At 46.9% G+C, this 19,692-nt stretch overlaps 6 protein-coding genes across 6 annotated transcripts; 1 reads left to right on the top strand and 5 right to left on the bottom strand.

The window, feature by feature from the left end:
- Positions 1–48: 48 nt before the first annotated feature.
- Positions 49–3,708, bottom strand: IAQ61_009439 (uncharacterized protein; the record flags this gene model as incomplete). The annotated part of the gene is made up of 1 exon (XM_003838210.2): positions 49–3,708. One exon carries the CDS (start codon positions 3,706–3,708, stop codon positions 49–51), a length of 3,660 nt encoding a protein of 1,219 aa, XP_003838258.2.
- Positions 3,709–4,163: 455 nt separating this feature from the next.
- Positions 4,164–6,122, bottom strand: IAQ61_009438 (uncharacterized protein). The gene is made up of 5 exons (XM_003838209.2): positions 5,739–6,122; positions 5,347–5,672; positions 5,112–5,266; positions 4,466–5,047; positions 4,164–4,348 (listed from the first exon to the last, which is right to left on the bottom strand). Exons 1-4 carry the CDS (start codon positions 5,862–5,864, stop codon positions 4,932–4,934), a joined length of 723 nt encoding a protein of 240 aa, XP_003838257.2. The 5' UTR covers positions 5,865–6,122; the 3' UTR covers positions 4,164–4,348; positions 4,466–4,931.
- Positions 6,123–7,075: 953 nt separating this feature from the next.
- Positions 7,076–8,470, bottom strand: IAQ61_009437 (uncharacterized protein; the record flags this gene model as incomplete). Its single annotated transcript, XM_066098384.1, has 4 exons — positions 7,076–7,273; positions 7,363–7,586; positions 7,765–7,864; positions 7,982–8,470. Coding segments are annotated over 4 exons (1,011 nt in total), but the record flags the coding sequence as incomplete, so codon positions are not given.
- Positions 8,471–9,298: 828 nt separating this feature from the next.
- IAQ61_009436 (uncharacterized protein) lies at positions 9,299–10,045 on the top strand (the record flags this gene model as incomplete). The annotated part of the gene is made up of 1 exon (XM_003838206.2): positions 9,299–10,045. One exon carries the CDS (start codon positions 9,299–9,301, stop codon positions 10,043–10,045), a length of 747 nt encoding a protein of 248 aa, XP_003838254.2.
- A 16-nt stretch (positions 10,046–10,061) lies between these two features.
- IAQ61_009435 (uncharacterized protein) lies at positions 10,062–10,391 on the bottom strand (the record flags this gene model as incomplete). Its single annotated transcript, XM_066098383.1, has 1 exon — positions 10,062–10,391. One exon carries the CDS (start codon positions 10,389–10,391, stop codon positions 10,062–10,064), a length of 330 nt encoding a protein of 109 aa, XP_065951542.1.
- A 2,413-nt stretch (positions 10,392–12,804) lies between these two features.
- Positions 12,805–15,504, bottom strand: IAQ61_009434 (uncharacterized protein). Its single transcript, XM_003838205.2, has 4 exons — positions 15,263–15,504; positions 13,989–15,211; positions 13,753–13,937; positions 12,805–13,696 (listed from the first exon to the last, which is right to left on the bottom strand). The coding sequence occupies exons 2-4, from the start codon at positions 14,565–14,567 to the stop codon at positions 13,111–13,113; spliced, it is 1,350 nt and encodes a 449-aa protein (XP_003838253.1). The 5' UTR covers positions 14,568–15,211; positions 15,263–15,504; the 3' UTR covers positions 12,805–13,110.
- Between the last annotated feature and the right edge of the window lie 4,188 nt (positions 15,505–19,692).

Here is a 19,692-nt window from a genome sequence, read left to right as displayed (position 1 = left end):
CAAATCAACCCCTTATCCTTACAAAAGAACCCACCACTTCCAACTTTCCTAAAGCCAAAGCAGCCACCTCACAACCCCAACCCCACATCCAAGAACCTTCTTCACACCCCCAACAAGCACAACCACTAGCCACAAGCACCACATGATCCCCACAAGCCCCCACTCCACCATCATCCACCCAAACGCCCTGATCCAACCCATCTGCCGCCGCCGCGCCCCGAGCATCCGATCAATCTCCTCGGTAACCTCCTTGACCTGCAACGGCCCTTGGGCGGATATCTCGCTTGTGATCCGGAGCGCCTGGTCGCCAGAGTCCAAGATGCGCGTCATGAGCTCTGCATCCACGGTAGAATGCAAGTCGGCGATCTTACACGCAAGTTCCTTGATGGCTTTGTCGCGGAAGGATTCCAGCGAGCTTTGCAGCGACCGCGTCGAGGCTTCGAGTTCGCGGACGAGGATGCGGGCTGCGAGCACGTGTTCTTCCTTTTTAGGGACGGGGAATAGATCGATTTTGGCGGTTGCGGCAGCACGGCGTAGGAAGTCGGGAGGTGGCTTGCGTTTTGTCTGGGCTCGGGTGCTGATTTCTTTGGCTTTGATGCCAGAGCAGAGGAAGAGGGCGCGCACACGGGCAATGTCGGCTTGGGTGACGGTGTTGGGATTGGATTTGCGTTGCTGTACTTTATCATCGTCATCAGCGATGCTCCAGTGGCGTCCGCCATCGAGAGTAGGGCGGGAACTGCTTCGAGCTCGGTTGTCTGTTGCTTGGAACTTGGTCAAGCCAGTAGCAGGGAGACCGACGAATTTGCCACCAGGCTGGGCCAGGATTTGGTTGATTCGGTCTTGACCATGGCTACGAGTCCGATCGAGAGAGGTTGTGGACGAGTTCCCGGAGATGGTACCCAGGTCCATGCGTAGTGGCTGCAGCTTATCCATCTGGGCTGACCGACTGGTCTTTCGCTCACGAGCCTGTCGCGAAATGTGGTCCTCTCCATCCTGACCAGATGCATCTTTGAAGCGACCTCCATTGACAGGGCGGAACGATGGGAGGTCAATATGGTTGCGATTTCTTTTGTCCGACGCGACACTATCAATAGTCCCGGCAGTGGCAACACGATGGATAGGTGGCGGCTTATTCCTCCTGGCCTTGGACGAAGTATCAGTATCAAGGTCAAATGAGCCGCGATCAGATGCGGTCTCCACATCAGAGTCATCTGCCCGATCCCGCCGGAAGATGAACTCTCCAACCTTGGAGCCGCCATGCTTGGCACCTTTGAAGAATCGCGTGACTGCGGAATGTGGTTCTGATGTCTCCCTCCGCCGTAATTTGTCTGGGCTTGGTAAACTGTTGACGCTGTCATTTTTGCGGTGAGCAAGAAGATTGCGGACGGCACCTGGGCCTGCCAGAATTGATGTGCCAATGTGCTTGTCCTCGTACGCTTCCTCACTGGCCTGACGAGATCGATTATTCTTTTCTGTCTCGGCTGTCTCCCGTCTGGTCTCATACTTCCGCTCCTCGCCGTGCTCGTGCGAGTGGAAGATATTGAGCTTACTGCGTTTCGTCTTCTTGTGTTCTGAGCCCGCTCGGCTTGGCGGTGGTGACATGTCAGCGCCAAAATGAGGGAAGCGCTTGGGTTGTAGCGGAGTGTTTGGTGCGGTACTATCCCAGTCTTCCAACGATGATCGTGGTTCCAAATCATCAATGGACAGCGTAGGAACCTTGCGAGCTTTGAGAAGACCCTTGTAGTTGCCATGATCTTTCCCATCAGCGTGCCCGTTGCCCACTCGAGGTACTTCAAGCGACTGTCGTGTGGTGCTGTCATTGAGCATCTCGACATGATCTCGTCCCCACTTGTCCGGCGTGTCTGGCGATGTAATAGCTGGAGTCCTCGACTGAGCTTGCTTGGCCTGTTGCTCCAAGAGCAAAGCAAGCGGCCCAGTGTTATGTTCAGGATCTTCAGGAAGACGCGACGAGCGTCTGCCAGACTCTGACTCCGAGCCTGAAGAATCCGAATCGTCTTTACTGCGTAGTCGTGAGCCCCGTCTCGAATGCTTGCCGCCTCTTGGACTGTCATTCCGCAAGACAGTCAGCAGTTTTCTCTTGCGGCCACGCTCGCTGCCCCTGTCACTCTCATCTCCAGTGCCATGGCCTCCTGCAACGTCATCTGCCCAGCTTCGTCTCCGCTTATCAGAAATTTCCTTGCTTGCACGTGGTTGAAGTAGATCCTGCTGTTTTGGCTCCCCCGGTGGGAAGATTCTACGGCCATGACGATTCTCAGCCAACAACTTATTGTCCCCCTGCTCGATCCAATGCGCATCTGCGAGCAACTCTTCAGGCGTAAAGATCCAGCCTTTATGCGGTCTTGCTGATTGCACGGGCTCAGGGGCTACTGGATGATCTGCATGCAGTTTGGGTAGCTGTACTCCATCCTCTTTCCGGTATCCAAACCGAGTAGAATGCTGCGCTACACGATCCACCCAGTCGCGAACCGCATCGACATCAGCAAACTCTTCCGAGGAATGGTCCAAGGGACGGCGTTCGCGCGCCCTGCTCCTTCGGTTGCGGATATATTGCAACGGGTTATATTCTCGACCAAGGTCAAACTGTTTGCCGGCATTAGATGGCACACGGGTGAGTTGTACGTGAGGGCTGCCGGGCATATTGTTGGAGGAAATGGTGAAGTTTGCGGGATTGCCGGCCTCTGGCTTGAGTGGTGGCATGAATTCCAGCAAGCGCAAATACTCTATCTTGAGCTCGATATAGGCGCGGGCCTTTTGGACGCGTGCGAGCGTGGCAGGCGATGGGTTGACGGTCTGCGATGCAGGGAATGCCATTGAGCCGCTGCGAGAGGGAGAGGCCTTGCCACCTCCTATCGGCGACATGTTCCTGGACGCTCTGCGTTGCTCGTTGAGATACTGGCGCAGACTGCTTCCCGCGCCATAGGCAGAAAAACTGCTTTCCCGTTGTGTTGCAGAGACACTTCTAGGCGGCTGAGGGGCCAACAGCTGAGCAGCACCAATGTTCCTCCTCCTACTCTCACTCAGGTTCAGCGCCATGTGTACCAGCTGGTTCGGATCGATTGTCGGCTGTTGTGTCGCAGGGTTCGGCGAAGGCTCCCGATCCTGCAATGTGTCTTGTGAAGCCTTAGCAGTTTTCCTCGTCTTATCCATTCGAACTCGGTCATGGGGTCTATCGTAACGCTCCTGGGAATCAGCAGAGAAGTCTCGACGAGCTGCACTCTCTCCCTCAACCTGCTTCTGTCGCGACTGGAGTGAGCTGCCAATCGGGGGTCGCTCCTGGAGGTGGCGCGAGCTGCGCTTGCCCCCCTCATCCTCCATGGCCGCCTGCTGTGCCCCATAGCCATAGCCGTCATGGCCTTGTGCACTTCTCTGCCGTGAACCACGAGCGAAATTGGAGTCTAGCAGAAACCCCCCCGACCTCCTCACGCGCTCTTTCCGCCGCGCAAAATCTCGCTCCTGAACCGAGTCCCCTGACAGCGGCCGTCCCGACTCGGGCCCTCCAGCGCCATAACTCACCCCGGTACCGGTACCGGGTCTCGATCCAACACTGTTCCCTGATGGCGACGAAGAGCTACCCTCCCCATTCACCACATACTGTCCCCCCGAGTTGCGCGACAGCAAGGTGTTCGACGAGCCAAACGGGGGCTCCGAATCCACAGAAGGGCGGCCGTCGCTCGAGGGTGCCGACATGGTCTTACGGGTTGCGGCTCTAGCTCATCGAGGATCGAGGGGGTCGCATGGCGATGACGGTGTGGGGGAATGCTGCGCGGAGCAGGGGCGCAGTCGGTGGCAGCGAGGGTGGTGGGAAAGTGCAGTGGGACACGGGCAAGTTTATGGCATGCGACTTCAGCGAGGAAAGGGCAGTCGTCGCAGCGAGGAGATGGAGATGTTTGCGAGCACGGTGTCGGCCATGGGCTCTTGTCGATAGGTAGCCCTTGGAAGTGGTCAAGATGGGTTGTGAATTGTATCAAGTTGCTAGCCACTAGCCACTAGCCACTAGCCACTAGCCACTAGCCACCAGCCACTAGCCACTAGCCACCAGCCACTAGCCACTAGCCACCAGCCACTAGCCACCATAGTCTCTAGCAGTGATTAGCACCTTGGTTATGATCGGCAGACCCCCCCCCCCCCCAAGAAAAGCCCCCCTTGCTTTCAGCAATCCGACGTCAGTCACAAATAAGCCATCTTATCCTGTCCAAACGCGCAAATACTCCCTCAACCTCTTGAGCCCATTTAAACGAGTAGGCCTGCAATTACTCTCTGCACCCTTTTCGGGCTTATCTCCACAGGGCTGACATGCTGCTAACCCAAGCTCAAGCACGTTAGGTACGGTATTCCCTACCACAGCTCCCCCAAGATGAAGTTTTCATGTCCGCCTACCTCCGTGTCTACTACACCCTCAACCCCAAAAAATTGTCTGCCGTTCATCTGACCAAAGTAAAGATACATGACATGTTGGATATACAGTGGCAGTGCTCCTTACCTCACGACTCTCCACAGACACAAACTTGGATCAGACAGAGTGGCACTTGGGAGAAATCCGAAAGACGCGTAGACCGTGATAGCCAAGAGAAAACAGGACTACTTTACCCACTACCTTGAACCTTTGTATGTCTAAGAGAGCTCTGCAGTGCATTTCCTTCTCGCATCGCTTGCCTTTCTCGACGACTTGCCTGGCGCAGGAGCTCAGAGGGTAAGTAAAGGCGAGCGGGATAGGCAACGCACGAGAATATGCACATGGCGCAATCCAAGTTTCATTGCCTGTGGACGCTATCCCCGCCGAACCTGTACCACAGAGTCTCCCAAAGATGATAGCGTAATTCCAGTGTCCAGTCACTCCAGGGCCGCCTGCTCTCCAAGACCCAGAATCAAAGTCATCCCACGCCTAACCCGCACACCCCCCAACCCCACATCTACTCCCCATCCTCAGGCGCAAGCAACGCCATCTGCAGCACATCAGCCGCAATCGTAATCCCCGTGATGTCGTTAACCGGACGCCAACCCTCCCGGTACGGTAAACGTTCCTGACCTACAACCCAAGCATCAGTCCCGTCATAACCACGCACCATCCCGCCCCAACAAGCCAAACTTACTAAACCAAACCACAATCCATTCCAACGGCGCCAGACGCGTCTGGGGATCGCGAAAGATGGCATGGTATGCCGCCGACTCGATATACGAGATAAATCTGTGTTTAGCATCGAGTGAGAACTTTGGATTCTGAGCTCGGGAGCTCTTCACTCTGCCCCTGCGCACAAACGAAAGAAGAGGAAAAAGTCAGCATTTGTATGGGCACCATGGGGTCTCATCCACCTCTAGATGACATACCACCGCGCATCAGCAACATCCTTGACTGTAATCCCGCCTTTACTACTATAATACGACACCGTCTCGTTAAACACCTCCCACGAGAAAGCCTGGGCCTCGCCACCGAGATCGTAATCTCTACGCGACAAGCTAGCATCGTGCTCAAACCCATTATGCACATTCATCTCGTCGAGGTCGAAGGCGCCGCTGGCGGGATTCTTCGCGATGGCGAGCCCGGCGTTGGCCAGGAAGGTTGCCGTTTCCGAGGAGACTTTGAGGCCTGTGTTTAGGGCGGCGACGAGGGTGGGGACCGTCATGTTGCGTCCGTTGTGGGGGAGGATGCCGTGCTGGGTGGGGGTTTTCATGTGTTAGTTGGGGGGGGGGGAGATGGGGGGAGTGTGTGGGATATGTACGTTTGCGAGGGAGTTGAGGGCTGGGCAGGGGGAGCGGACGTCGTTGGGGCCGGCGGGGTGCCAGTCTTCGTAGATGGAGGCCTTGGCGAGGCCGAGGAGGTTTAGGGACACGAAGAGGAAGTTCATGTTGCTTGTGGTGTAGGTGCTTGTTTGCTGGTTTGAGGTTTGAGTGGTTGGGTGTTCAGTGTGTCGCTGCGTTGTTGGCTAGTCAACAAGGAGCGTGGATGTATGTAATATGAGTGGGATCTTCATCTAACTTAGTATTCTTAGAGATGAAGTGCAACTCTTCTAGTTCTGGTAATAGATATCCGGATAGAAAAGGTGTTGCTGGCTAGACGGTATTTCGAACGCTGTCCATGTGAAATCATGTACCATCACCTTGACAACCTCACTCCAGCGACTGATAGCGGCGTTTATAGTGAATCACCAAAGAAACTCTGTCTTCTGGTTTGACAGAGCCATACTTGAAATGGCTTTCAAGCGTGCAAGCCAGGCCCCGTGGAGAAGTCATCAAAGTCCATCGCAACCAGGTTGTCGACTTCGAACCAACCTGAATCCTCGATACCCGTGCCCTGAGCTTCAAATTAGGCAGAGAAAGGATTCCGTGCAGCTGCCCACGCGACCGTGGATATTGTGGCTCATCTTCGCATGCGAAGCTCGACGTGCGTGCTGACCAGGTCACGAGTTACCGTGCAGGTCACCAGTACAACGACTTTGCTCTTTGTTTCTCTGCTATGATCTCACCAATCTATATTCAATCATGTGTAAGACTTTTCTTCCCATGAACTGAGAATACTGGGTCGAATTTCCTCTGTGCCACATATTGAAAGCATTGCCCCGATTGAGGCATCGATTGTATGGCATACCGGTAAGCATGCCAAGCGAAACTCCAATGAGAAGCTTACTGCCACCCACATTGTGAAGAGTGTTGCGTAGCTTTAATACCAAGTGCATCCGATGATAGAAATTCTGGATGATGGAGCACGTCGAGGAAGCGGCCATTGTCAATGTCTGAAATTCGTACCTAAATATGGCTGGGAGACCTCCAGCTAGTTTACCCGCTCTTGTTTTGTGCCTGCAAATCCGGGGTCGCTGAACGACCTCCATAATTTTCAGTAGCATCCCTGTGGAGATGGCTTCTTGCTTTCATTTGTAAAAACTGTTCGTATTACGTGCTGTGTGGCATAAGGACTATTTGAATTCGCATTTTTTAGCGGTAGTTTGGACTAGAGGCAAAAGTAAAACCATGAGCGTCGTAGATCTGCCGGAATCTCGCGGCTGTCTAATCCCTTCGCAACACCCCAGATGAATGATTACATACTTTCATCGCATCAGTTTCACTTTGTCACTAAGGCGCCATCTGACTTGCTGAAAAATCTGGACTTGGCCATGACGCTGGAGGCTTCCACAGCCTCGTACATATAATACTGCAAGCTGCTTCGAGTGTAATCCGAGGTGAATAACACGCAGCGCACATTCCTATTGAAGTGCTCCTGTTCATCAGCGCCCGGCATGCAGCATCCATGGATCGTAGCCTGAAACAATGTCACATATCAGGAAACCTCCTTAATGACGTGTTGTATGCGTGCGCATGCTGTGCCAGCCGAGTGCTTGACCAACTTACGATGGCTACTCTCTGAGCGAATGATGTCGAAAACCTGCAAAAGTAAGCCGTGACACGGCATGTAGACCATAGGATTGGTCCAGGCTGTGTAATCAATTGCACAAAGTCATATCGACCATGTTGTGTATGGGTCAGACGCATAAAGCCACTATTGCGTGATTCGTAATGTCGACCAGGGACCGAGCTGCCTTCAGGTGCCCGATTCATTCCCTTCCGCCGGTGGACTGCCCGAAGTGAAGCAAAATCATTTTCAGAAAGAAGTATACTACGTAGATAGTAAGCAGTATCCGGCTGGGACCGGTAAGGAAGCTTGTTGGCGAGCATTCTTGTCGTAGCAAAACGTAATTGTTCGTATAGGAATTCCGAAACACAGAAAAGTACTTTTGTAGTAAGTAGGCTTACGAGTCGATATGCGTAGACTCGCATCCTTTTTTATTGGTAACCAGCCGGAAGCTGGCATATAGCGAGCTAACAGGGTTCCATTCAGACCAGCGTCATGGCACTTGTGTTGTGAAGCCGGCCCCACGGTGCGAGCCCAGGCTTAAGATGACAAGAAGTCCAAGTTGGAAAGCCACCTGTGCTCCAGTATACTGATTTACAAGCCCTGTGTCAATCTAACACTGGCGTTGATCAGCGCCACCGTGAACGAGCTGTTGCCGGGAAAGGTAGAGAAGGTTTTGCAGGAGCATGTACTCGTCCGCCTCGGATGGCCGTGGGGGACCATTGTACGCCAAATGCCGTAAGCTGAAGAAAAGTGCAGGCCAGACGTAGCATACAAAGGGACCCATAGGTATGCTAGCATCTCCATAGCATACATGTAGGCGTCCGTATTGCGCCCGTCCACGACAGAAGTTTGGGACTGAGACAAGGCTTTTCGATCTAGTAGCTGAGGAAAGGCAGCCTCGGATCGAGAGAGGAAAGGCTGTGGTGACTTCAAGGTGCAGGTAGGAGAGGGCCTCGAGCTGGTCTTGAGGCTTGATGTGGCACCAGTTGGCTTCGTAATTCGGCGAGACTGGGTGCCATGAACAAGGCCTCCGCGTGCTGATTCGTCCGAGGACTCGGCTCCGGCTAGGCCACTAGCGAGGCGGTACTTGCGCGGGCGACGAGGCTGAACAAGGGAAACCAACAAGAACATTCAGCAACGCTGTGAGATGCTGGTGCTGATGCTGATGCTTATGCTGATGCTGAAACAGATATACAAGCCCAATTGCCAAAGCTCATAAGGTGCGTCGTGAGTAGAGTGACGATGCGACGCGAGCGTCCAGGACGTTGGCGAGGCTAAACTAGCGAGCGGTGGTCGCGAACCACGACGAGCGATGCAGGGCGACGATGGGCAGGCTGTTGATCGCAGCACCTCGCTTTCCCCAGCAAGCCTCGCTCTCTTGGTTGTGCAGTTTGTCGCGAGGGCGGAATGATCCGAGCAGGGGTTCGACGGGATCCTTCGTGTCTTGTTCATTCTCTGGCCAGCCCGGTGAAGTGCCCGTCGCCAGCTACGTGACTTTATGCCGTCTGATTCGCCCTTCCCATGAGCCAGTTCCTTCAGCCTGAGGCAGATGCCCAATAGGCACTCAGCTGGCCGCTTATGCATGGCTGCAAGCCCGGGCAAGATGAGAAAGCGAGGCTGACTGCGCCCTCCAGCCTCGTGCGCACTCCACCTGCCCACTGAAAATCCCAACATCAGGCAGAAGCTCCCCCGCGCTCCCCAGAGTATCTCGGAAACACAGCACACTTCACGAACACTCTGGCGGCTACTGTGTATGTTGCCATCGTCCAAGCCATCAAGTTTTAGCTGCCGTTGGAGCTGCCGTGCCGCCCCACCACTGGTACACATCAACTTCTGGGCCCCGACTACGTTGGGACCGACCGTGTCCGCGCTCATCCAGTCTTCTGGGTCCGTGAAGAACTGTACATGCCTCCTACAAGGACAAGAGCCAGGATGAAAGAAGCAACACAGGCCGGCATCTCGGCCACCGTCCAACCCAATCTGTTCGCTGAAGCACCACCGTCAGCATCCAAGGAGACCATTGTGACGATACCAGCGCCTAATTCTAGTCCTGATACTTCGCCTACATTCCAATCGGTCAGCTCCAAAACGCCCACTCGCAGAGTGCTGCGATTGAAATGTCCACTCTGCACTGACTATCCCGACGGCTTCCGCAGCGAACATGAGTTGCGACGTCACACCAACCGTGTCCACAGAAAGATACGCAAGGTCTGGATGACAGTCGACACTTCGCCAGACAAGACCTTTCTTGCCAACTGTAAAGCGTGTCAGACTGGGAAAAGGTACAACGAGTGCTACAATGCAGCCAGCCACCTCCGGCGCATGCACTTCCATCCTCATAAGCGTGGCGAGAGGAAGATGACTGCTGCCGAAGCTCGACGTGGTGGAAAACCCGGCGACCTGGATCCTCCTATGGATATCTTAAAGGCAAATTGGCTGAGGGAGGTGGATGAAGTTCTCGGGGACGACAACGAGCCCATCGTGGATGATGCAGAGACCGTCACCAGGAGCCCGTCCCAGCTGTTACCACCGCCTCCACCACCCCCTCAGGTGCAAGTCCATCCTCTGCAACCGCCTACGATGAAATCTTCCGAGGGGAAAGCGCCACCGACACCGACAACACCCTCAACCCGTTCGATGGCGATTGACAGTATCGTAGACAAGATGGATGCGTCGTGAGTTAAGCGTGTTTATATCATGATGTACACCACCATGAACAACTAGGGTGTACTCCCTTGCGAGTCTCGGGGTAGGTGCCAGTCACCATGAAGGCGGGGAATGGTATGGTAGAATGATGCCTGGTGTCTTGGAGGTAGACCTCATCATCGCCCATCTCTTCTGAACGGGTACAGTGGTGGGCTTGTGCCCAAGGATCAACACACAACAGAAACATGGCCACAGAAGACCAATGTAAGATGCAGGAGGGGGGTTGGTATGGACACTCTGGTGAGCTCCACATTGCTTCAGACGTGTCCATTGGCGCTGATGGCGTTGGGGTCAAGTTGGCGGGATGGTAAGGACACATTGTCGTGGTAATAGATAGCGACAGAACAGATCGGACGAACTATCCTATTCTTCATCAGATCAAGCCTCGTATACCACAGAACATGCATTTCTTCACAGCCGTAGCGACCCCACCGCAAGATTCATCTCGGCCTACCTTGGGGCATGGTCACTGCAGTTTCTCGTTCGGACACGATAGAAGGGTAGAGCATCATCGCCTGGTTGGAGTGTGCCTGGATGAAAGAAGCTTGTGTAGAGGTGACCGCAATTATGTGTGACGGGAGACGAAGTGGAATTAAGGCATGTCGATCAGGAAGGGGTAGGCACCACTGTGGTGGCAAGGGTCGCTACTTCCGATCTGGGCCCATGCGCCAAACAACACACATTGGTACAGCTCTGACGTCCCCAATCTGTCAAATCTCTCTCGCAACCCTTCTCCTTCTCCCTCTCCCTCTCCACCCTCCTCTGCAAGCTGGAAGGCGTGTGCCTCATATCTCCTTTCTCCTTTGCGCGGCATTGCCCATCTTCGGACTGGAGATACCGGTAAGACAGCTGATGCTCGTTTTCCACAGTTGCACAATGGACTGCCCCACTCCACCATTTTGCACCCACATTTGAAACCTTTGAATGTCTCATTCGCACAGCAGACCTGGAAGGTGTGTTAGCGATCCTGAAATCTACCATTTCACTGCCATATCATGGAAGCCGCACATCAAGACTCTATGGAGCAAGCGCATGGCATGTAGGGGGGACTCAGGGTCGAACACAAAGCTACGAATACTACAGGGATTTATTCCAAACCTGCCAAATTCTACAGTTTTCTCACAGAACAATATCTTCGCAGGGTCTCAGGGGAACTTTGGCTTGACTACCAGAAACACTACACGACATGCTCCTGTTACATGGGGACTCGTCCTCGATATGGCTTGTCAATATCTCGCCTTGCACACAACTCTCTCATCATTCGTTAGAGATACATGTGAAACTTGCCGCATCGCTATTACTGCCAGAAATATGGACAGATCTAAATAAGAAGCACCTTGTTACCTTCAATTTCAGTGGGCAGAGACCGTAACGCTTTCGATCACTAGTGCTCTTGTATACGGGCGTGCCAAGCACGAGATGGCCAGAGAGTATTCGAGGGACGGTCAGATTCAAGGGCCACTCAGACTCTAAGGGTGAGACTTAACAGTCCTCCAAATGCTAGACGTTAGGTATTTGGGAAGAATTTGGGATATGAATGGCACTACAGAAGCTAATGTGTCTATCGAAAAGGTTGTGCGGCAAGCAAGAGCGATCACCAAATCGAAATTCTCAAAGGCAACCACCTTGTTTGATTTGGGCCCTGGTATTTTATCCAGCGACAATCCTTGAATTCATGAGGAAGACATTCATCGTCTCGACGCAACTCCAATTTACAATCACGAAATCCAATATGTCCCCTTTGAAGCAGGGACAGATGGCTACATCGACATGATGGCAACTCTAGATGCAGCACCACTATCAAATGAAGAAACTTATCTCCCTACATATCATGACAAAATATCATCCTAGAACCCACATTCCTCCCCCCTTTTCGTCCTGCACTACGGTAAAAACATTGTTTACTGTAGAATGGTACGCTAGGGGTTTACTATATAGGTGTAAACTAACCTCGTGTATACCTGTAAATAGGTTTAAAGTAGTAGTTTACTTTTATAGTAGGGGTTTAAATTAAGTATAAAAAGTAGTTTTATTTCTATTATACGCTATAATACCTAACTAAGACTAAAAGGGGTAGAAAAGATTAGCTTCACCCTATACGCACATATGACATAATAATAAGTCATGATATTTTTACTAATAGGAGGTGGTGATAATAGAGGTGGTGATAATAGAGGTGGTGATAGAGGTGGTGGTAGAGGTGGTGGTAGAGGTGGTGATAGAGGTGGTGGAGGTGGTGATAATAGAGGTGGTGGAGGTGGTGGTAGAGGTGGTGAAGAAGATTAAAGAAAGGAGGGGTAAAATACTTAAATAATTAGTAGGAAACTAGTTATTACAGTACTACGTAATACTAGTAGATTAATAGAAGTAGAAATAAAAGTAGTTTACTTTTGTGGAATATATAGTATAATAAACCCTATTTAGGTTTACTTCTTCTACCTAAACCACTTCTTAGTCTACTTTAGATAAATATGGCTACTGTAAACCGGTTTTGTACTGTAGTGCCACACATTGTTGCCGTTGTGCGGTTTGCTTGGTGCCGAGGTATTCCTTGCTGTTACTGTTAGTTCGGTGTGGCTGAATGCTTGATATACATAGTCACGCAGCAAGAATGCTTATTTTCGCGTACTTCAGTGACATATACATATCTCACATCTAGACACAAATTTTCCTCTGCAGAATTGTACTGTTCGAATTGGCTTTTGAATATATTATTGTATTCGATTACTGTATCGGGGTATCAACGTGAGCATGAAAAAAAAACCAACCAGCACTGCTTATCAGACGTTACGTCAAGAAAGAAAACCGTGTGGACTAGGGACAAAAGAAGCCAATGATTTCGCTTCTGAAATTCTGTCGTCTCGTCGCTGTCGTTGCCTCTCTGGCGAGAGAAGAAATATTCATACAAACTCGTATTGGTGGGGGTCGTTTGATAAGCGCCCATCCGGTTGCGCCGTGTTGCTGTCCCTAGTCCCAGGAGCAGACGGCTATATGCATATTATCGGGCCATTTTTTTTTATTTCCCTTGGATCTTTCCTCTACGAACTCCAATCTTTTGGCTTTGGGCGTCCGATATCAAAGTCGAATTCCGTCGTTTCGACTTCAATGTTGGTTTCTGTCACGATGTTAATACCGTTGTTGTGCGACGCAGGCTTGAATATCGAGTCTTGCGACCCTGCCCTTGTGGGACTGTCTTCGTGCACCGAATTCTCTGCCTGTGAGCGAGGATTGTGACTGCGAGCGCGGCGGTGCTCGACTATCCTCGAGAGGCGGTTGCTGCCGCCAACAATGGTGACTGTGCGGGCTGCGGCATTCATCGGCTCTTTGCTGTGTATGGATTGGAGGCCATAGTAGTTGTCATCGTCACCGGGTCTAGCGGCGTTTGTGGCAACTGCTGTTACGGTGTTGTGTGTGTGTTGGTTGTATTGGCCATTGCCATTCGAGTGGTCTTGGTGGGTCAAGACGTGGCGCGTGAGTGCATATACGAGTGCGTCGATCCAGCCGCATGATGTGAGAAGGCATCCGGCGATGCAGAAGAATGCATCTGGCATAGCAGTGCCAGTCATTGCAATCATTCGCCCTACCGCGATGGGTAGAGTAAGTACCACGTAAACGGCAGGATACCTTCATGCCAAAGGTTAGTGTTTGTCTCTCCCTTCAGCTACATCGTCGTTACCCACATGATCATGAACTTCGTGGCCCGGGTAAGCTTATTGGCGTTGTCATTAGCGATAATCGACCGAATGCGACCACGCAGATGAACGAAGATGTGCGCATAGATGATTATGGTACCGAATTCTACTATGAAAATCCAGAGGTAGTGTAGCCATAGACGCTCGCGCTGAAATTCGTCGGCTACCCAGCACTGCACCATGTCAGTTCTCTTCAAGTATGTGTTGAATGGTGTCGAACGTACCCAACCTCCAGCGCGAGCGAAGTAGCGCTCATGATAGATTGCCGGACCCAGTACAGCCAGGATAAGGGCGAAGAACCAAATGAACAGGATTGATAGCACAAACCACATATAAGGCAATTTGTATCCCTTGATCACTCCCATCCATGTATGGACCGCGATTGCGAGAACGAAGAAACCACTGGCGACATCTCCGATTTGGAGAAACCAAGCTTGAATGAAGCACGGGGTTGTGGGTGCCAAGATCTTGCCGATTTTAAGCCAATGGAATGATATCGAGAATGCTATTGATTGCTGGAGATCTGCGATCAAGAGGTTGTAGATGAGAATGACGTATTGGTTGTATCCGACATAATGACGGTAGTGCTTTCGCCATGAAATTAGTCGATGTGTGATAAAAACGAGCAATGCGGTGACGGAGACCAGACTCATCATGGCACAGAGCGCAACTGGAATGAGACCAATTTGAAAGACACGCGTGAGTGGATCCATGCTGTCGGGGTAGTCAAAGTATCGCTTCTCGAGCATCCGGGCCTCGATGGAATCCATGGCCGGGGTCAGATCGTGGTGGACGGCGTTCATGGTGAAGGAACTGAACACCTTTGCGATGGTGATGGCGACGGCGAATGCGACGCTTCAGTGAGGCGTGGGGAGTTGGGCTTGATGTCTACCCAAGTCATGACACCATGGCTGCTAAAGCGGCCTTCACTCGGGGCTTATGAGGTTCACAATCTAGATGCACAATCTAGATGCCACTCGTAAGAATTACGAAATATACTCCGGGGATGAATCTTTCTGTCACTCTGACACTGGGATGATGCTGGTAATCGAGGTTTGTCCGTCTGTGTGTACGTACGTCACGGACTATCTTTTCGGGAGCTCAAAGGGCTTGTGGTCAACACAAAGAGAATGTTGTCAGGAGAAGATGGAAAGTATAATGTGGCACCAAATGGGGAGGTGAGTAGAGATGGCAATGGGTCACAAGAACGGGTCTCAAGGAGAGCGGAGGGGCACTGTCACTGGGCCTTTAACTCAAATTGCGAGGGATCGTCGATATGTCCTCTCTGCTTTACCATGCAAGATGCCAATGCAGGTGCACCTATAGGCGCGGCACGTCGAACAGGTGCTAGGGAGTGCCTAGGCAGCCCAGCATGCTAACAGTAACAGGGGGTTACCGGGTAGACAGATAAAAGTTGGACTGTTGGAGCTGCTTCGAGGCTGCGCGTCTAACAACTTAGTCAGTTTATCAGCCGGTTACAACCACCCGACTACCGTACTTGTTCAACTTGCAGCCCTATCTGGTGAGACGGTTATACTTTGGTGCGCCTTTGCAATGATAGTCGAGTGAAGGAGCGCCGAATGGCCGAGCCCGCGTGGCCAGCCGGCAGCTCTTCGCTGCTTCTCCGAACCGAGCACTAACTGCCGCTGCATGAGGGCGAGCAATGTGAGGGAGAAGGTGGCGGGGAGTCGGGGACGTTGTTGGATCGTGTTGTGTGACAGGCTTAGAGGATGACACTGGGTTGATGTGGTGGCATGTCATATGACCATGGGTTTAGCGTCGGGCGACTTGGGCTTTACTCCGAGTGGTTAGAATATCCCTGTAGGTTCAAGTCCACGTCACAGCGGTAAATTTTTATAGTTATATAAACTAGCCTATAGTTAAGTATAAATTAGGGTAATTTAAGCAAGTAAACGTAGTTTTTATTACTATCTTTTTTAAATATATTCTAAACCTATTCTTAATAATATATAGGCGTTCCTAAATACTATACTAGAGTTTAGTATAGTAGTACTAGATAATATATCTAAACTAGATAGTAATATTAGAGATAAATTTAGGTAACTATATAAAGTGCTAGAGGAGGATAGTAGTAGTAGTATTAAGGAAGTAAGTAAAAGTAAATAGAACAAGTTTAGAATAGGTTAGTAATATATTATAGGGGTATAATATATACCTTACTTATAGTAATAGTTAAGGACTACTACTTACACTAGTAATTATTAAGTATATAGCTATTCTCCTAGTATACCCTTAATTATATAGCTAAGGGTATAGGTATATAATACTAGTTTAGCAATATAAAGATAGCTCTTACCTAATAAGAGAAGAGGTGCTTATATAGGCTATATAGGTAACACGTTAAGAATATATTCTTAAATTATTCTAATTCTAGTAGGTATAATACTCCTGCTAGTCTATCTATCTTAATAGGCCTATAACTTTACTATTCTTTAATAGCTAGCTAGCAAGCTAGTATAAATACTAATACTCTAGGGTAAAAGTGTATAAGTATCTTAAGAATATGTTATAAATATATTCTTATTATGTTGTTAATAACGTATTATATAATTAGATCTAAACCTTAAAAAGTGTAGTACCTAAGAAAATTCTATAAAGAGAACTATAAATAAGAAGCTATTATTATAGCCTTATTAAGCGCTTCTCTTTAAGGATTTATAAGGACTACTAGGTGTCTTATTATCCTATAATAAGGACTATAGTAAATTAGGTAGGGAGTAAAACTTAAATATATTTAAAATATATTAATAATAAGTTAGTAAATTATAGAACAGGCTTAACTATATATTAGCTATTAGAACTATAGCCTAATATCTACTACTAGGAAAAAATATTATTTTAGTTAGGTACTACTAGAGGTAGACTCTATATATCTATAAGGTCTTCTAACTAGGGAGATATTAAATCTTTCTAGTAGTCCTGCTTTATATTCTGTGGTTAAGCTACAGTTAAGCTAGATAAAGAAGTGTGGTAGGTATATTGTAACCTATTCCTAACATGTTCCTAACATGTTCTAGGTATTAATTATCTATAAGGGCAAGGATCTCTATTTAAAATCCTGTGTAAAGTTACCTTCTAAGTAATTATACTAATAGATATAGTAGTAATACCTTTTTTTACTATTATTTCTTTTAGTATATATATATATATACCTCCTCCTCCCTTAATACTATCTAATAGTAATATTAAGGAAGTAGTAAAGGTGTTATAGCCTATACTTACTCTATAGCTTATATAATATAAGTTATTTGCAACCTATTATAAATATATTCCTAACTTATTATAGCCTAGTTCCTAAACTTAACCTAGCTCTAAACCTATCTCTAACTTAAAGGTTTCTATTCTATTAAAGAAATATATATTAGCTTTGTAAATAAAGATAAAATCTTGTGTATTATAAAGCGTGAAAAGCTTCTATAGTTCCTATTTAAGAGTAGCCTTAGAGGAGTATACTATAAGTAGAGGATAAAGTATTAGGATCCTAAAACTATATATAGTATAAGAGAATAGGTTTAGAATATATTACTAACACGTTACTATAGGCGTATATATAGCAAATCTTTATATTAAGCTTAGGTAACTTAATTATTTACCTTTTTAAAGAGTAGGTATTAATTCTATTAGATTAAGATATATTCTAGATAGATATGTTATATAAGAGGTTATATAGGGTATAGGCAGAGATTCTAATAGTAATCTTCTACCTATAGGAAAAGAAGTGTACGTATTAAGAATAGGTTTATAACACGTTTCTAATATATTATAGTTATTATACTTAGCTAAATTATTATAGATAAGGATATAACTAAGATATATTAAGTTACTATTACTAACTTCTTTTAGAAGTATAAAGCACTTATAAAAAGATAAGTATTATAGAGGTATATTTACTTATAGGGATTCTATAGGACTACTATTAATATATGTAACAAGTAGATAACAGGCAAGTTTTATAGCGCACCATAACCTGTTTGTAATATGTTTCTAACTTGTTTCTAGGACTTAGGCGCTATCTCTAGTTAATTAATCCCTATAAGCGTAACTAGCGCTAGCAACTTTAATCTTATATAAGATTTTGTTAAGTATATCTATAAAGAAGTATTTATAAAGTATATAAAAGAGAGCTAGATAATACTACCTCTTTATATCTAAGTAAATTACTACAGGTATTAATAGCAGAGGAATACTTTTAGCTTGCTAACCTCCTCTTATATAAGTAAATATATTCTAAACCTATTCTAAACGTGTTCCTAACTTATTCTTATATAATTAGAACACGAACCCTCTAAAGATACCTAAAACTAGGTAATCTATAAGAAAAACCTAGTAATTACTGCTAGGATTATATAATACTATAGTAAAATATTAAAAGAGGTATAGGAAAAACTAGAATCTTATTTAAATATAGCTAAGCAAGCAGGCTAGAAAGGATATAAAACTAGTAAGCATGTAAGTATTCTTAAGGCTACTTAGAAGTAAGTTTATAACCTATTCTTAACCTATTAGAATTATATAAGTAATATTATATAGTATATACTAGATAGATCTATAGGATATAAAAGAGTTTAAAGCCTAGAGCAAGTTTAGAATACGCTATAACTATAGAACTCCTAATAGGCTTAAGCAAAGGTACCTTAAAAAGCTTTAGAGGGGAGAAAGTAAGTCTTACACTAGCGTTATATATATTTGCTAATTAAAACGTGTTTAGAACGTGTTTAGAACGCGTCCTATAATAATAATAATACTCTAGATAATAATAAAGCAAGTCTTACTATATCTAACTTAACTAGATATATCTTAGTCCTAATAAGAAATAAAAGAGCACGCTTAAAAGCCTAAAGCTAGAGGGCAAGTAGTAGAGTGGTATTAGAAAGAAGTTTACTAGCCCCTTTTCTATCTTCTCTACTACTAGGCTCTTCTCCTCTACTAATAGTAACCTAAAGGTATGCTTTGCGAAACACGTTTATAATATATTCCTAACTTATTATTAGTCTATAACTATAAACTTTGTAATAAAAGGCTCTTCTTAGTAATTAGGCTCTAAAGGAGAGAAAAGAAAAGCTAGAGGTAGATAAGGAAGAACTTATATAGAAAAAGGCACTATTTAAATTATAAAAGGTATAGTTTAAACTTAAGAAAGAGATAGCTACTTTTTATATAAGGTAGGGTTAGTCTATAAATATAGTAACTAGTTCCTAACTAGTTCTTAATATATTCTAGTCTATTATATAAGTATATATAAGCAGATAAATATATATTCTTTCTTCTTCTCTTTCTTCTTCTTTCTTCTTACACTCTACAAGAACTTTTTATATTTAAGAGTTTAATACTATTTTACTATCTATCTTTCCTAATATTATTAGATATAACTAGTTAATATAGTCTATAAAGATCTTTTAAAGTTAGTATATAATAGAACGCGTTAGGAACATGTTATAAACTTGTTCTAACACTAAGTAGGATTTATACTAGTAATATATTAAGCTTAAGTTACTTCTATCTAGTACTAGGGTATTCTCTCCTATAATATCCTACCTAAATAAAGGGTGTATAGTATTTCCTAGCAAGCTTTTCTACTAGGCTATTTAGGCTAGATTAGGGGTATAGGAACTTTGTAGAGTATGTATATATGCAAGTTAGAACACGTTTATAATATATTAATAACTATTTTAGTATTGCTTCTCTAATAGAAGTAATCTTATCTACTACCTTAAGAGGTATTATCCTAAGGTTTAAATAGCCCTAGTAAACTATAGTAGAATTATAATACAAGGTATTATAGAAGCAAGGATCTTCTATAGGAGCTTAATAGTAAATACTTAAGAACGTGTTCTAAACACGTTAATAATACGTTCTCTGCTAGTAGAGTAGACTATACTAAGTGCCTCCTCTAAGGTTTAAGAACCC

Source organism: Plenodomus lingam (genome assembly GCF_022343315.1).
Source record: "Plenodomus lingam strain CAN1 chromosome Unknown contig_6, whole genome shotgun sequence".
Lineage (NCBI taxonomy): Eukaryota > Fungi > Ascomycota > Dothideomycetes > Pleosporales > Leptosphaeriaceae > Plenodomus > Plenodomus lingam.
This window is presented reverse-complemented; position numbering and strand designations above follow the sequence as displayed.